We start from the raw sequence: 16,962 nt of genomic DNA, 5'->3' as shown, positions 1-16,962 counted from the left end.
AGAGAAAGACAAGTATCACATGATCTCACTTATATGTGGAATCTAATGAATAAAATAAACTGATGGAAAAAAAACACAGTCCAGAGGCATGGAAGCATGTAATAGACGGACAGATCTCAGAGGAAAAGGGGGTGGAGGCGGCAGGGGGGAATAACGAAAGAACTTCTATGCTTATATGCATAATCCATGGACACAGACAATAGTGTGGTGAAGGCCTAGGGTGGGGTGGGAACTGGAAGGGAGCAATGGGGAGGAAATGGGGGACATCTGTAATTCAACAATAAAGATAAAAAATAAAAAAAATAAATTAATAAAAAAGAAGTTGAGCCCTGCTGGCATGGCTCAATGGTTGAACATCAACCTATGAACCAGGAGGTCACAGTTTGATTCCGTCAGGGCACATGCCCGCGTTGTGGGTTCGATCCCCAGTGTGGGGCTTGCAGGAGGCAGCCAATCAGTGATTCTCTCTCATCACTGATGTTTCTATCTTTCTCTTCATCTCCCTTCTTCTCTGAAGTCAATAAAAATATAGTTAAAAAAGTAAAATACAATCAGCTTGTCTATGTCTCTCCCCAAAGATAATTAATCTAGCTGTTACTTCAGATATTACAAAGAAAAAGAAGAGAATATTATAAAAGTTAAAATTAACAATAATAAAAGCAAGAACTAGTGTAATAGTTGTGAAAATAGAAAAGAGAACAAGAGACTATGAAGTAAAGTTAGTAAAACACAGGCATCAATTTGGGAAAAGGAAAGGGGATGAACTATGGGAGAATGGGAGTAAAGGACAGATTACACTCACTTTAGGGTTTTAATTAAAGCTCCTCAGAACAGATGCTCAAGATTAATCTACTTATAGGGCATCTGAGCATTTGTTTGTCACTACAGGTACCATTTGGAAACCATGATGTTTATAATTTAACTTTTACCTTAGTCACACTTTATGGAGACAGTCATTTTGAAAAGTAGAAGTAAGTAATTCTGTACTATCTTGAATTTAAAATATTTCAGTGAATAATTATATTTGAAAAATGTTTTTTCCTAAAAGTGGTAGAATTACCAGTAACAATTATTGCAAGGAATAATTATATTTAAAATATATTTTATAACTAGCAATAGAATTACAAATATGTACATTAATAATGTAGTTACTTACTTCCTCTTTCTAATCCATATTTTCCTAGTGTGTAAGTAAATCCAGAATGACTTTTATACCATTTGTTTTTTCCAATCACTTGTTTCTTGATCATCAGACACAAAGTACAATTTTGTGGAACTAAATTAAAATGCCGTATAAAAATAAAATTATATTTTATTAAGAATCCTGAGAAAACAGAATTTCCATTTAGACAAAAACCTTTAAGATTGCTTTTTTTTCTGACAGGTTTCATTCTTCAAAAGCTATGTGTAGAACTTTACTTCTTATGATTAAGAAACATAAATAATAACATTGTATTATCCTATTAAACTTATATGCATAAAAATGATTCAAAGGAAATATGTCAAAATCTGGGTAATTAAGTTTAAAATAGAAGTTTCCTCTATTTTAAATTTTCTTTACAATAAACACAACTAAAAATAGAGTGATTGAAGGATATTTTTCCAGCTCCACTTCCCTTTCTTTTCTCTTATTCTCTGGTAGATTAACCAAGTTATAAATATTAGAGAGACTTATATCTGAACAAGTGGAAAGTGCCTTGTCTGTTATCAGGCCATGCGCATTGCTTTCCTGCGCTTTTCCTGTCCAGCTTCAGGTGTCACCCTTTTAATATTTTGGTTACACAGTAACCAAAAGATTTCCATGTAATAATCAAGTATACTTTAACAGAAATATAAATTTAAGGTGTTAATCCTATTTGCAAGTCTCCATTCTATACCCCAAATACCTATCAATTGGAAAGACAGAAAAGTAAGAAGAATACTTTGTCCCGTGCCTTCCCTCTATACACATATACCAATGTTGGGAATAACTTGTATTATCTGAATTTAAGTATGTAAACTTGCTATTTCATGTTGGGTATGGTCTTCATCTATGGTCTATGCAAGTATGGGTATTCTGACATTCCATGTAGGTGAATGAGGTTCTGCTTCAGTTTCTTAGAAGCTAAAACCTATTTACCCTGTTACATGCTAGCTGCAAGGGGTATCTTCAACTGCATCATTAGTATTTAACCTGGCTGGATTTGTGGGTGTGTCTAAACTTTCTCCATTCTCATCACTGTCCACTGAGTCTTTCTCTAGCCTTCATTTGTATCTTTGAATTTTCATCATCTTTTGACCTTTCTCCTTCTTGGACAAAATTTTCCACTATGAAATAATCTAAATGATAAATTGATATCATTTTTCTTCCACATCCAGTATGAATGTACTTAAATAATCATGTATGCCAGGTGCAATCATTACATATAGCTCTTCCCTGATATCTTTGCCTTTCTGTTATGTCTCTAAAGCAGCTGTCTTGTTTGAAAATAGAAACACTGAAAAAATTTAAAATGTGCAACTTCAATATAGAGTTTAATAAAAGGTAAAGTAGACTTTTTATTTTCATGCACAAACTCCAAAAGTGAAAAGTGCAAGTGCTAAAGTGCAAACCTCAAGTATGATGGAGTGTGTATGTATAAATGTACATGTAATACATACACATGCACATACATGTGTGTATTACAAGCTGTTGAGTTGGCTCCAATTCCTGACATTGCTATGAACCAGTGATGTCCTTAATATCCTGTCCTCAATAGCCCTGCTCAGCTCCTATAGACAACTCATGCCTATGGCTTCTTTTATGGAGTCAGTCCATCTCATATTTGGCCTTCTATTTTCTCCGTTTACAGAGTAAGGCAAAAGGAGGTTTGTAGTTGTTCATATGGAGAATAATACAATAATTAATAAATAATAATACAAGAATAAACTCGGTTTCATGTACTCAAAACTGTAAACCTTCCCTGTTTATACATATATATGTCTGAGTGTGTATATGTGTATATATAGTTGTCCTTTGGTATCTGTGGGAGATTGGTTCCAGAATCCCTGACAGATACCAAAATCTATGGGTGCTCAAGTCCACTATATAAAATGGTATAGATTTGCATATAACTTACACAATCCTCTCCTATATTTTAAACTATATCTATATTACTTATAATACTAATACAATGTGAATGTGATGTACATAGTTGTTATACTGTATTTAGGGAATAATGACAAGAAAAAAAATGGTACATGTTCAGTACAGACACAACCATGATAGGCCTAACTACATAGCACATGCCAGCAACAACATAACTACTTCCCCCAAATATGTTTGACCCATGGTTGGTTGAATCCTTAGATGTGGAACCCGTGGATATGGAGGGCCAACTGTAGAAACATATAGACACATAGATATGTATGTATATGTGTCTATACCTATAGTACATCAAATCATTTTTAAAAAGGAAATAGAAAATCATCAAATACCAACAAACATCATGTCACTTATTTGCTTGATGTTTGGCTGTCCCTCAAGCACAGACTTACATTAGGCCCTTTCCCTTGTACTCTAAAGCACCTCTTTTTACCCTCCTGCAGCATGAACACACGCTCTTACACTGCCTGTCTTCTTACCTGTAGTTTCTACTTCAGTGGTTCTCAAACTAGTGTGCATCAGACTCACATAGACGGCCAGTTACTACCTAGATGGCTGAGCCCCACTCGGAGAGTTTCTGATTCCATAGGTCTAGGTTGGGGCCCAATAATGAGTGTTTAACAACTTCCCAGGTAATTGTGATGCTACTGGTGCAGGGACTGTACTTTGAGAGCCATGGATTTAGTTTTGGGCATGTGTTTTTAAACTGTAGTGTCAAAAACTTGCACACAGATGAGAAATTTGAGGTTTAATCCAAGGTGGAAGCTGTTAAAAGCAACTATATCTTTTAGCTACCAATAGAGTTGTCAAGTTTGAGAATCAGTGTCCCAAACGACCTCAGAAATTGTTGCTCACCCCCCAGGCTCCATTCTAGTGTGTCCAGTTTATACAAGTGCTGCCTAGTGGACCTCCTACCCAAGTATAGTTCTTGCAATATATTATCATACTGGCTTCATTTGCTTCGCTTGACATTGGGCTAAAAATCAGTGACTCTCAGCCCTGGGTGCTCCTGCAAATAATCTCTGGACCCATGGTGAGACATCACTTCTGAGGGATATGAAAGGGGTCCTGACAGCAACTGTGTGTTTTTTTTTTAACTTCTCAGGTGAGTCTACCCTGCAGCCCAGAGTGAGAAGCACTGGGTGCGGTGAGCTCTCTGATCCTTGCTAGTGTATCTGGTAGAAATCCGAGGCTTTGGAATGCTGACTGCAACCAGGGCTCCTCTGATGCATGGACATTTTGACAGTGTGTATGACTTCCATTTCATTCTAGCTATTTTTCTGTCTTTATCCTTCTTTTATTTTTATTTTTCATTGCTACTATCTTGCAGTGTGGCAAAACATTTTCATTTGGTTGTGAGCATCTTAGATCAAAGAGTGTGAAATAAAGATGTCAGAGTTGGTTACGGCGAGGCTCAGAAGGGCCAAAATAAAAACAAAGTCCTGCAAGTGAGGCAGAAAGCAGAGGGGTTTTGATGATCACTTGTTAGATAACCATGAAGGGAAGAAGGAAATGTTCAGCACAATGTCTAAAGTAAAATCCACCTCCCAGAAGCTTCCCAAACACAGGGACTCCTGGATGAAGGCCTGTTTGGTTCTGCATGAACCTGGGAGTGAATGAAAGGGAACGGAATAGACTCCTGGGGTCCTTGCATGACAAAGGTGGGAAGGAGAGCACTCCGCTGAGTGTAAGACTGTCAGAGTGTGATAAACAAATGCCAGCTCCCCCAGGCTGTCCCAGGGGCATTTACATTTTTGAACCAAACCAGACACACTGGTATTTAAATTTACCTTCGTCAGAGAACCATTGCAGAAGATTTGAAATGACTGTGTAACCACTGTGCTATAAGGAAGATGAGGACCTAAATGGTAATCACAAATGGAGGAAATGTTCAAGCTATACATAAATTGTCAGATATAAATCATAATTGGGAACCAGAAAGCACTGTACTCAATATTTATGATTTTAAAGTACACAGTATCCATTTTCTGTTTGCATAAATATATAGGATACATAATTTACTATATACATAATGGTTTAAAAATGAATTTGTGTGAGAGAAGGGGGAGGGTTTCTATTTTCCTTTTGAGACAGAGGAGAAATTCCATATTGTCAATCATATATGCTTATTAAAGGAAGCACATAGTTCAAACTAACTGTAATCCTGAACAAATATTGTGTTTTTTTTTTTTTAAAGTTCAAAACATATCATTCTTAAATAAAGAAGTAGACAAACTCTATCTGATTGATATTCCTTCTTATTTAGTATTTTGCACTTTGGTATAATTGGGCATAATAAACTTAGAAATTAACAAAGAAAAGATAAATGTAGCACAGAATAAACAGCTTTATAATATGTAAATACTAACTTATATGTCTAAAGGAACATCATGCTTCTATTTATTTTTGCCTGAAATCAGGTTGGAAAATTCCTGACCCTAAATCTACTTTAAGATAGTTGTATAAACAGGGAAGTATCTATTTTTTATTTTTTCCTTTCTAAAAGACAACTTGCTAAATAATTGGCCTATAGAGTACATGTTATTTCCAAAAATCAGAATGACCTGTTTTTCCAAATTAAAAGGTAATTAATCAAATCCACTTGGTTTTGGTCATGTAAGATAATTTACCAGTCAAGACAATCAGTGTTATTGATGATACTGTCATTCCATTCCTGAAAAGATTATCTCCCAAAATTGAGAACAATTAGAGGAAAAAGAAACTGCCAAGGACAAGGCATGATATATTAAAAATATATAAAATAATGCCTTTTCGACAAGTCTTTTTATTTCTCTCGTAGGTTTCGTGTGTGTGTGTGTGTGTGTGTGTACATATATCAGTGTCAAAATACAAATTACTGAGATAAATGCTAATAGACTATGGAATCACACTAAATGTTTATAACATTAAAATGTGGTGTTATAAATGTTTTTCTTTTATTTGTTGGAGAAACTTTAGTCTGTAAAATAAAGTAGCATAGTATCTATCTGAATTTTTACCGAGGATGGCAATAAATAAAATTATTATTTCAACGAAGGAAATAGTTCTAAAACATTGTATCATACTAGTATTACATACATTTAGAATGCTCATCCATTTTTCTCCTTTTTATCATGTAAATGAAGAGAGGAACATTTTACCTTCTGCAAATTTGAACACTTCATGTAGAGAGAAAGTAAGAGTTGGAAGTGAGACCTTGTGAGTCTATGTTGAGTCATCCCAAGTAACTCATCTCCGGCAGGTTACCAACAGTGTTCACACCTATACTTCCTACCAACTCAGCTGTTATTAAAATGAGCAGAAGGATTGTTATTAATTCCTACCAGACTCAGCAAAAGAAAGGCAAAGGCACAAGGAAAAGAATAAATTTGAGAAATGAATGCTTTTCATTAGGTCCCTTAGGAGGACCTTGCTCACCTGAATATTGAAGACTGAACAGCTTACGTTTTACTCATGGAATGGACTTTGAAAACAGAACATCAGTCTCATTTTTGTAAAGAAAAAGAAATAAAAATAAGTAACAGAATGTGTTACAAAAGTAAAAAAAATTAATATTCACTTATTACTGAGTGAATATCAATCTAGGACTACCAGGTAGAAACTACAATACAGGCTGGTTAAATATTAGGAGAAATGTTCTCATAATTAGAGCTATAAATGGAATAAGAATGCCCCAGGAATAATACGTCCAAGAAAGAGATAGATAATAATATGTGTGGGTGTCTCAAAGGTCTTCAAAGTGACCCAGGTGATTTGTGAATCTATGAACCCCATCTTCCCAGTGACTATGATAATTGCTTTAAATATTAAAGTAAAGAGAAGTATTTTTTCCTCTAAAGAAATACTGACAATAAAACTACCCACTGACATGCATTTTACTTCAAAATTCTTATTTGTAGAGCATATTTTTCTTAGTTTTTAAATTTCAAGATTATATATCTTTAGATACATGTTCAATTGCCTTTTATGGTTGTATCTGCATTTAAATGATGTGTTGCGGAGGTAAATTATACTTCCTGCAGTCTGTGGCCACATAAATTCATAGTTATGAACCTCAACAGAACTTTCAATAATGCTTTTCTATATTATTATGCTTAGCATTGCCCAACTTAGCAAAAATATACAGGAGGCCCAGTTACATTTGAATTTCAGATAAACAACAAATATATTTTTTAGTGTTGAGTATGTCCTAATAAAAAATTTATCTGTTGTTTATCTGAAATTCAAATTTCACTGGATGTTTGACCCCGTAACCACCCCCTTTTCTACAAGGCCATCAAAACGAAACTTGTAACAATCTGTAAATTCATATTTGTCCACATTTGTCCTACCCTGTTCTACCTCTATTACAAAAAAAGACATACCTATTTTCTTTGCCATGGAGATCCTTATACTTTGAGTTTTGAGTCCCATCCTTTCCTAAATTCTCTGTGGGACCTTGATAAAAAATAAAAATCCTCTGTTTTCTGCATGTTCTAATGATCTCTCTCTCTCTCTCTCTCTCTCTCTCTCTCTCTCTCTCTCTCCTCTCAGCTCAAGGGTCCTCCAAATTCATCCTTCCCTCCATTTATCAATTCTATCTTTCCTTTACACACTTCTGGGTTTTCACATGATTTTTATCCATTCTGCTCCTCTCTCCTTTGGTTCCTTTTTCTTTTCCAAAACCATTAAATGTTGCTATTCCACAGGATTCTTCATGCCCTCATCTTCTCAGTTTGCAAATTTTCCATGGGAGATTTTGTCAATCACCACCTATACGCTCACGGCTTCATAATCTTCATCTAAAATTGAGATACATCTTCTGAACTCTAGACCTTTATATATGCCTGCCTCCTGAATATCTCTCTCTGGATATATGCTTTGAATCACAAACTATCAGTCTAAAACTGAGCTCCATCTTCTTTTAAATCTCTCTCAAGCAGTGTGTTCATTCTCTCAATAGTGAGTGGCACTATAATCTACACAGTTTTCTAAATCAGAAACTTGAGATCATACAGATATGTATTTTATCATCAACTCCTATTTGATTTCCTTTCAAAATACTTTAAAATCCATCTATTTAATTTTATACAGTCACCATCACCTGTCCCCTAGAACACCACAATGGCTTTCTAATTGGTCTCCACTGACTTCAGTCTTGCCCCTTCCAATCGACTTTCCAAAAGCAGCTTGAGTGATCTTCCAAAGCACAAACAGTGTCATTCTTTTGCTTAAAAGTCTACAGAAATTTTTCCTTATTTTTAGAACATAGTCCAGACTCCTAACTGGTTGGTAAAGACTTCCATGATGGCCTCCCATTCCCCTCCTTCTGTTCTCTGCCAGGCCACACGGATATCCTTTTATACCACGTCTCACTCATCTCTGGGTGTTCACATATGCCACATCCTTCCCTGGAATAGATGGTCTCTTCTCTTTGCTTGGCTTACTTTTACTTCTCCTTTGGGTTTCTACTTAATTGTTAGTTCCTCAGGGAAACCTGCTTTGTGCTACTAGGTGCGATGTGTTCCTTTAGCTTCATTTATTAATTTTTTTTACATTTTCCTGTTTAATTATTTGTCTTACCAACTGGAATATAAGTAAGGGATCATTACTGTACTTTCCACTATATGTCCAACTTCTAGAACATTGCCTAAACAGAGCAAATTCCCAAGAAATAGTTGCTACATGTGTGAAATGAATGAGTACACGGATATGATGACAGAGGTAAGAAAGGTTGATTTTAAGCTCAAGCCTATTATTCAAAAGTTATCTACATCAATCTAATAGATGCTTGCGCTTTATCACAGAGCCTGATCCAAATGCTCTTGAAAAGGAGTCTCCTGCTAGGAACATCCAGAGCTGTAGAAATTTTCTCACACTCACTTTATAGTTCCTGTACCTTGATAGAATTAAAGAAGTTAAAATACAGACTATTTTTACCATTTTTACATCCAATTTTTTTCTCAAAACATTTTTTTCTTAATGAGAATATGCCTAATGAAGGCTATAGGAAGAAAATATAAAGTATACCTTTAAACTCACCATCCAACCCAAGCTAGAACTAGAAAATTACTAGGAGTTATTATTTACTTTGAGGTTTGTCTTCTTGTAAAGAAACCATTGTTGTAATTCATTACTACTTAATTGTTTTACCTTGAACCACCCAATCCCCATTATCATGCCCATGGATTCTGCAAGTCTTAGCATTCACTGATTACAACCCCGCCCCCCCCAATTCTACTGGAGTAATTTCTAAAGTCCAGAATTACTTTGTGTACTGTGGAATGTACAAAATAGGTGTAAAACATGATCCCTAACCTATTTTCAAGGAGCTTATTCTATAGGGAAAAGAGAAACACACATGAAACTATTAGAGGAGAACTGAACACTAAATATGTGATATTTACTATAAAGGTTATGGAAATTCCAATAAAAAAGATCACTGTTGACCACAAGAGTTTGGAAAAGCTTCATGAAAAAGGATAAAAATGAGGATAGCATGCCTAAATATGGGCATTTGAAGAGAAGGATAGAGACATTTGGGGGGTGGGAGGAGACACGAGTTTGATGGCGATTGAACACTACTATATATTTTTTTGCTCATAATTCTTCTTCCATGTCTTCTGGTCCTGCTGCTGTTCTTTTTGTTGTTGAAATGTTCTATCACCAATTCATAAGGTTCTAGAGGGGTTTCCAACAGCCACATTTTAAATTCAACTTCCCTATCCGAGAACTTGCTACAAGCATAATGCCTCTTGCCTCTGGTGACTGTGATTAGCTCAAAGATGTGACCTAAGGCAGGCTGAGATTTTTGAGCAACTGCAGGAAAAGAACATTCCTCTTTTCTGTTAGGTCACTGATGGGTAAAATGTAAGCCTGAAGCTATTCCTATTCACATGGCCTCTTCCCTCTGTTGGGGAAAATTAGGAAAACACAGAGACAAGGAGGAGGAGGAGGAGGAGGAGGAGGAGGAGGAGAAGGAGGAGGAGGAGGAAGAGGGAGAGAAACCACATTGTTGAGTTTTTAGAGTCCCTGAAGCCATCTGTATACCTGGATTTTCTATTTCTGTGGCTAATACTTCCCTTTGTCACTTAAGCACATTTGAATTGGTTTCAGTCCATTTTAATCTAGTGGAAGAGTCCTGACCAAAGCAGGTAGCAGGCTGAGGGGTGGCTGTGGAGAATAGGACCAAAACGGAACACTGACAATCGGAAAGAAGGCACACAGATCAACAGCAATATCTGGAGGGAGAAATGACAGGACTTAGTTAGAGACCGGATATATTCAATGCAGAAGAAAATAGTTAAAACTGAAAATGCAGGGAATTTGTGGAGTCACTGACAGAAATGGGGGTAGTTGAGATGAGGAAGTGGGTTTGAAGGGAAACAATACCCAAACTATGGTATCTGAGTTCCTGGTAAAGTTGAGACTTTGTCAGTCTATGGTTTTAGTGAGATGACCCAAACTATCCTGGTAGTGAAATACAGGAAACTAATTGAATTATCTTTGTGCCAGAATTCAATAGAATATGATAGGAAACTATAAGTATGCTTCTCATACTCCTCTGTTCAATTACTTTTACTCTTTTCTCTTCCCACTTAAAGCCTAGAAAGAATTTGTAGCATAGAACAGAGGTTCTAAAAAAGTGGCCTGTAGATCAACAACATCTATATCACCTGGGAACATTTTACAAATGCAAATGCATGGGCTCAACCCCAAAGTAAGTGAATCAGAAACTTTGGGGGTACATCCAACGATCTGTATTTTGACAAGCCCTGTAGTCAACTGATGTCACTAAGGTTTGAGAACTGCTGGTATAGAGTATTCTTTACATGTTGGCTCCATAGAAGGTGAGGTAATCCACCCCTTAATGCTATGATTTCACACAGTAAGAATGACTCCCTTAGAAAAATTCATTAGCCCTAAACTTATTCATTCAAAAACTGCGTTGAGAGTGTGCTATCTTTGACGCACTGTGAACACTGCCATGAACAAATCTGATACAGTCAATCACAAAAATATCTATACATTAGCAATTTAAAATTATGCTATGAAATTGACTCCCAGGTGACCTGAATATTGGTTAGAGCATCGTGAAGGCATCCCTAAAGAAATGATACTTAAATCAGGAAAGGATGACTAGGAGTCAGTCTGGTGAAGGGCAGAGGGGATAATGTGTAGGCATTCTAGGCCCTAAAAGAGACAGGTCTGGCCATTTCCAGGGAATTGAAGACAGACCAGCATGAATAGGCCATTGTCAGTGATGGGCATTGAAGCTGGGGAGGCAGATCTGATAGATCATGCAGGACTTGTAAATTATATTAAAGATTTTGAACTTGCCACCAAGGGCTATTAAGAGGCCATTAAAAAGTTTCAAGCATGAGCTAACATGAGCTAACTCATGTTTTTTTCTAAATGTAAATTTTTCTATTAAAAAAGGAAAAGCTTCTCCCATTGCACAACTGTGATGATTTAAATTTCTTGCAAGTTATAACTGGCTAAGAGAAACTTTCTCTAAATAAGGCTTTGATGAGGTGGAAAGGAGCAGAGTGTCCTCGTGGGGACTCAGTGCTCGGAACAGAGAAGGAGGAAGGGCTCAGAAGCTTCTGCTTTGTGGTTGTGGCTGAGACTGGTTCTGCCTATGCATTTCTGAAGCTGGACTGCAAGTTCAAGGCAATTGCTGCTTCTCTCAGGGGTCATCTTTCTCCCCTTCACAGGGGACGCTGGTGCTCAGGCTGTGTCCATTTAGAGGCTTTTTCCCCCTAAATATGACCTCATTTAAAGATTTCATTCACTTTCCTGGCATCCCCATGACCTTCTTGAGAATATATATGTCCTTTATGACCATAATTATATTTTCATTTTTAATATCTTTGTGCTGTTGCCCTGTGCTAATACATCATATTAATGACAATTGCAAAAATGCGATTGTTCAGTGTTGGTCTGTGTATAGCTCACTGATGCTTGAACAAGTACACAGACCCAGCCCTGACTGCTCTCCTGTGTTTCAGTGACATGTCTCATACTGTCTGACAGCTGACCCTTGAATGTCACTGCAATAACAAATAGCCTGCCTGTAATTGAACTCATCATGTCTTTCCCAAACCAGCTTCCCTCTACCTCTTCTGCCTTTGCCAATATCATCAGCATTTATTGTCTCCTAAGTTCTAAGATTTGGAGTCATCATTGGTGCCTTTGTCTTATGCTCTCACCAATGCCAAAGCATTTAGATTGTTCCTATACACCTGGTGGGATGCCAATATGCCAATGTTACCCCCCCCTTTCATTACCCTGTATCATCCTAGTCCTAGTTATCTCAAAGTAAAATCATACTTCTACCTCATCCCAACTCATTCTCCTACATCTAGGTCCCTTTCCCAGGACACCCTCAGGACACTGTGACTACTCTGGGTATGTTGTTCTTCATTGAGACTATTTTATTTAGCAGAGGCTGTTCTGTATTATCTTTTGCAGTGGAATCTTCTTTTCTCCTTAAAGGAATACTATGTGGAACCCCATTATATAAGAGAGATTATCATGAAACTTCTCTGGTTGAAGATGGGCTAAAGGAAGTACAATCCTCTTAATCTGTCCTCAACTTTCGAGGCGGCCTCTTTGGCACCAAGAGGCAGTTTGAAAATAAGACTACAGAATAGAATTAAACTCCTTGTAAGAATATGCATATTTTGTTTATAATGTCTCTTAAAAAATTTAGTTGTTATCAATCTATGCAAAACTTCCAAACTAGTCACAAAAATTCACACAAAATTTTTAAGTACATAGTGTCATTCCTGCATCCCAGTCTGGGCTCATGGTATTTTCCCTGTCTTGAGTGCCTGGAATGCCACCCATACATCTCTGCCAAACTAAATTTTACTTTTCTCAGTCCCAATAATCCCCCCTCCTAAGGGGTTTCCAGATTGTCCCAGCTCTCAGCAAGTTTTCTTTCTTCAAATGCTTGCAGTATTCCTCTTCTTAAATTCGCCTTGAAATGCCTTGAACTTTCATCTTTTCAGGTGTGTGTTCAATTTCTCCTAATAGATAATAGGCCACTTAAGGGAAGAATCACATCTTTTGTCACTTTTTAGCCTCAGCATCTAGTACAATATGCTGTCCTTAGTATTTGCTTAGTGGGTATATTTTGATGATAACTCACAGCAAGAAAATAGGCCCATCGGTCTCACTTCCATTACTAGAAATCTAAGTGAAATATCCTGTCTTTGAAAATGTTCCTCCAGAGCAGTGCTTTTAAGTTAGGAGAACCAGCCACTATGACTTTAATTGCAAGCCTTACTTTTTTCTCCAATCACCATTAAGCCTACAACCAGCTTCTTTGACTGTCTTTCATTAAATTATGTTGGAAGGAGGTTTGGGAAAATGGCAACAGATGGTTGCAAGTGGGAATTCTTAGTCTAGACTGGAAAGAGTGTTTTATTCTATCCCCCAACATTTTAGCTAAACCACACTTAAATCATATTCAAAAGATTACAAGAAACTCTCATTAACATACAAATCAAATGATGTCATTTCTCTTTAAACCCCTTAGCATGTTTTGCATGCTTCTGTCCACCTCTCAGTTCTCATCACTACCACCCATGCCCCTCACCCACCACCCACAGGCCAGGACAGCCAGCGTTCAGTTTCCTGGTTGCTAAACTCCTTCCCTCATCCTGGCTTCATAGTGGCATTCTCTCTGGACGATCTCCTTGGTTTCTTTCCTTGATCAACTCCTGTCAGCCTTCGAGCCATGGTCAACTTGTCACTTCCTTAAGAGAGTTCTTTTCTGATCCCCAGAATAATTAAAACTTCTTTGTTGTATTATCATATTCCTAATCACAATCATAATTATATAAAACTATGAAAGAGTTTTGTATCTGCTATCCTCCTCTGACTGTAAGTTATGATGTCAGAGACTATACAAATCTCAGGCATTATGATATTTTCAAGCCTAGAATACAACCTGATGCACAATGGAGGCTTAAATGAATAAATGATGAAAATGTGTACAGTTGGGTAAAAAGTGCAAGAAAGCAGCTTTGCAGCTATGAAATGCCTGCATGTTTGAGACCTTTCAGTACAGTTATGTGGTCGCCTTCCCTGAAGGCTCCAGCAACCGCACTGGTATGTCCAGGACCTGTTTTTGTGTCCTTTCAGTCTTAAATTGCCCTGCTGAGTCAACAACTAGAGAGCAAATTAGTACCAACTGTGGAGGAGATTTTTCTGATACAAAATTCTGACCTTAAAAACCCCTTACCTTGAATATCTTTTCTGTCAGGGTGCTAATAATTCACCAGATATACATTGAAGAATCTAAGGTTTCCTATGCTCTCACTCATATTCCCTCTATTAGTATTGCCTTAACTAGAATGGGTACAAGACTAACTGGTTTGTCAGTCCCTTTACTAGGATAAACCATTATTCAATTAACAAAAAGGAAAAAGGGGAAATCTAATTCTATTGTTCTTCTCAGATGCACCTTTTCTCATTTTACCACCTTATATCCACCAGACAACAGCATGGATAAATGTTATGCGTTAAGGGTAAGTGTCAAACACACACATAGCTAACAGCAGAAAGAAGTACATTTGCATGGCATCCAGTCTTTCTCTATAGTGACTGACCTGCATAGTTTTAAATTATCAGACCCGTCATGGTAGCTGGCAGGAGGCTTCTGAACAGAGTTATTCACCTGGAACCCTGCATCACTCATAGGCTTGCCGCCTTCTGGTACTGCCATTATTTCAGTGCTGAAATCTATTTCTGATTATCTTTTCTTGATTGTCTCATTTTGCCTATGACTATGCAAGAGCTGTGGATCCCTGTAGTGGTATCTGCCTTTGTTTTCTTCGTGGTGCCTTGAGGATCTCTCAAACTCATAGGGTCCTCTAGGCAGGGGAAGACTGCACTCTTGGTACCAGGGGCCTTTTCCTCTGCAGAGGTTTAAAGAGCAACTCTCACATTCAGTCAGTTCTTGTTGCTTTTTATCTTTGGATCCCAAATTTACCAGATCAATTCCATTAGGAGCAGAAGACCCATCCAAGCTTCCACGTGATTCATTATTATTTCTCCTTCTTCGCGACAGTTGGAATTTCACTTGGGCTCTTCTTTTTGCCTGCATCCAAGGACTCTCATCTAGGGGAGATGAATCTGAGGAATCTGAGGGAAGCTCACTCCACCTGGGGCGTGAGATCCGGAGTTGAAAATCATTTATTCTCCCTTTTATTTGTTAGTCTGCACACTCTTATCTCTCAGAGGCCCTCCTCCTCCTTCTAGGACTCTGTTTTACTGATTTCTTACCAGACTCCTTCCTAGCAAGGCTCAGCACCAGACAGGGGTGCATTGTTCAAAACCATCTTCTGACATGTCATGCAAGATGGTAGATCTAGACAAAGCAGCAGGCAAAGAATGGAAAATGGGAATGGACAGAAAGCCATGGGGAAAGAGAGAGAGAGAAAGAGAGAGAGAGAGAACAATGAAAATGATAGCATGGACCAAAAGTTGGTAAATAAAGATCAAATAAAGGAATTCACTAAAGGAAAAAAAAATTAGGCCAGTATAAATTATCCATGGCCAACATAGGCAGAAGCAAGAGCCACACAGTCAGAATGTAAAACAAGAATACAAAACACTGGTCTGAAAAACATTGAGTAGAATCATTTGCTGAGCACTTACCTACAGATGTCCTGAGTGGATGGACAGACAGACAATCTTGACTGGCTCCTGGGAGCTGTTCCTGTGGTTGGGCTGCTTGCCTGGAGAAACAAGTTAGATAATTTGGCATCTTGGTTAAGGTAATACATGGTCGATATCTTTCTTTTTTTCCACATATTTAAAAAATTACAACAAACGTGGCTGCAAGTCATGTTGACTATAACACAGCTCACGGAATGTGGGAAGTTAGAAGTTCGTTTTGCAAAAGTAAAACTTGTTTGAGGAACTTGAAAATTGAGATGCTGTACCACTTTGCTGTTGCTTCATTTATGAGAGAGGAAGATGATTCTACAAGTTTCTATTCTACTTACTGTAAACATTTGAGTGGAATGACTCAATTTGCCTTGGAAACAAATGAGTAACACCTGACTATCCTATGATATAAAGGACACAAAGGCAATTATATAACAAGGATGATGATGATGATGATAATAATCTAGAAAAACCTAAATAACCAAACAGCCATTAGATTGCTAGATATTGCCTGGAGTTGACATTGTCACAACCAGGCTCCATTAGATAATATATTTGAAAACACTAATATTTAAAGGCCTGGAGTTATCTTTACTTTATCATCGAAACTAATAAGATCCATCTGTCACAACATTATTGACCTTTCATATCTTTTAACCCTGTGACCATACTAAGCTTAAGAATAAGAGAGCCTGAAATAATTCAGAGTATTGTCACAAAGTTGAATACATTTCACTAAACTCCACATTGCTTCACTCTATTTGATGTCTTTAACCTGTTGTATGTAATACAGATGATGATCAATCAAAAGCTAGAGCTGGTGTGGCTCAGTTGGTTGGGCATTGCTCTGTGCACCAAAAGTTTGATGGTTCAATTTCTGGTCAGGGCACATGCCCAGGTTGCAAGCTCGACCCCCGGTAGGAGGCTGCCAATTGATGTTCCACTCTCACATTAATGTTGTGTTCCCTCTCTCTTCCTCTCCCTTCCCATCTCTCTAAAAATCCATAAAAAATATTTTTAAAAAAATCTAGAGTGTATTGAGGATTTACAGTGTGCCCTGCATTGTATTGTGGCACTTTCTACTCTCTTCAACTCTTATAATAATCTCTCAAATGGGAAATAATAACCGTTTTGAGTGAATATTATATACCAATCACTGTTTTAAGTAATTTTTT

At 37.3% G+C, this 16,962-nt stretch overlaps 1 protein-coding gene across 2 annotated transcripts in view; it reads right to left on the bottom strand.

Moving 5' to 3' along the window:
• Nucleotides 1-16,962, bottom strand: part of MARCHF1 (membrane associated ring-CH-type finger 1) — a 367,501-nt gene that overhangs the window by 58,808 nt on the left and 291,731 nt on the right. For both annotated transcript variants that reach the window (XM_070415365.1, XM_070415366.1), the window contains exon 4: nucleotides 15,776-15,855. In XM_070415365.1, the coding sequence (XP_070271466.1) occupies nucleotides 15,776-15,855 (80 nt within the window). The remainder of the gene's footprint in view (nucleotides 1-15,775; nucleotides 15,856-16,962) is intronic.

This window comes from Myotis yumanensis, unplaced genomic scaffold (assembly GCF_028538775.1).
Source record: "Myotis yumanensis isolate MYYU_CA2020_CCGP unplaced genomic scaffold, mMyoYum1.0.hap1 SCAF_5, whole genome shotgun sequence".
NCBI lineage: Eukaryota > Metazoa > Chordata > Mammalia > Chiroptera > Vespertilionidae > Myotis > Myotis yumanensis.
Note: the sequence above shows the minus strand (reverse complement) of the source record. Positions and strands in the feature narration are given on the sequence as shown.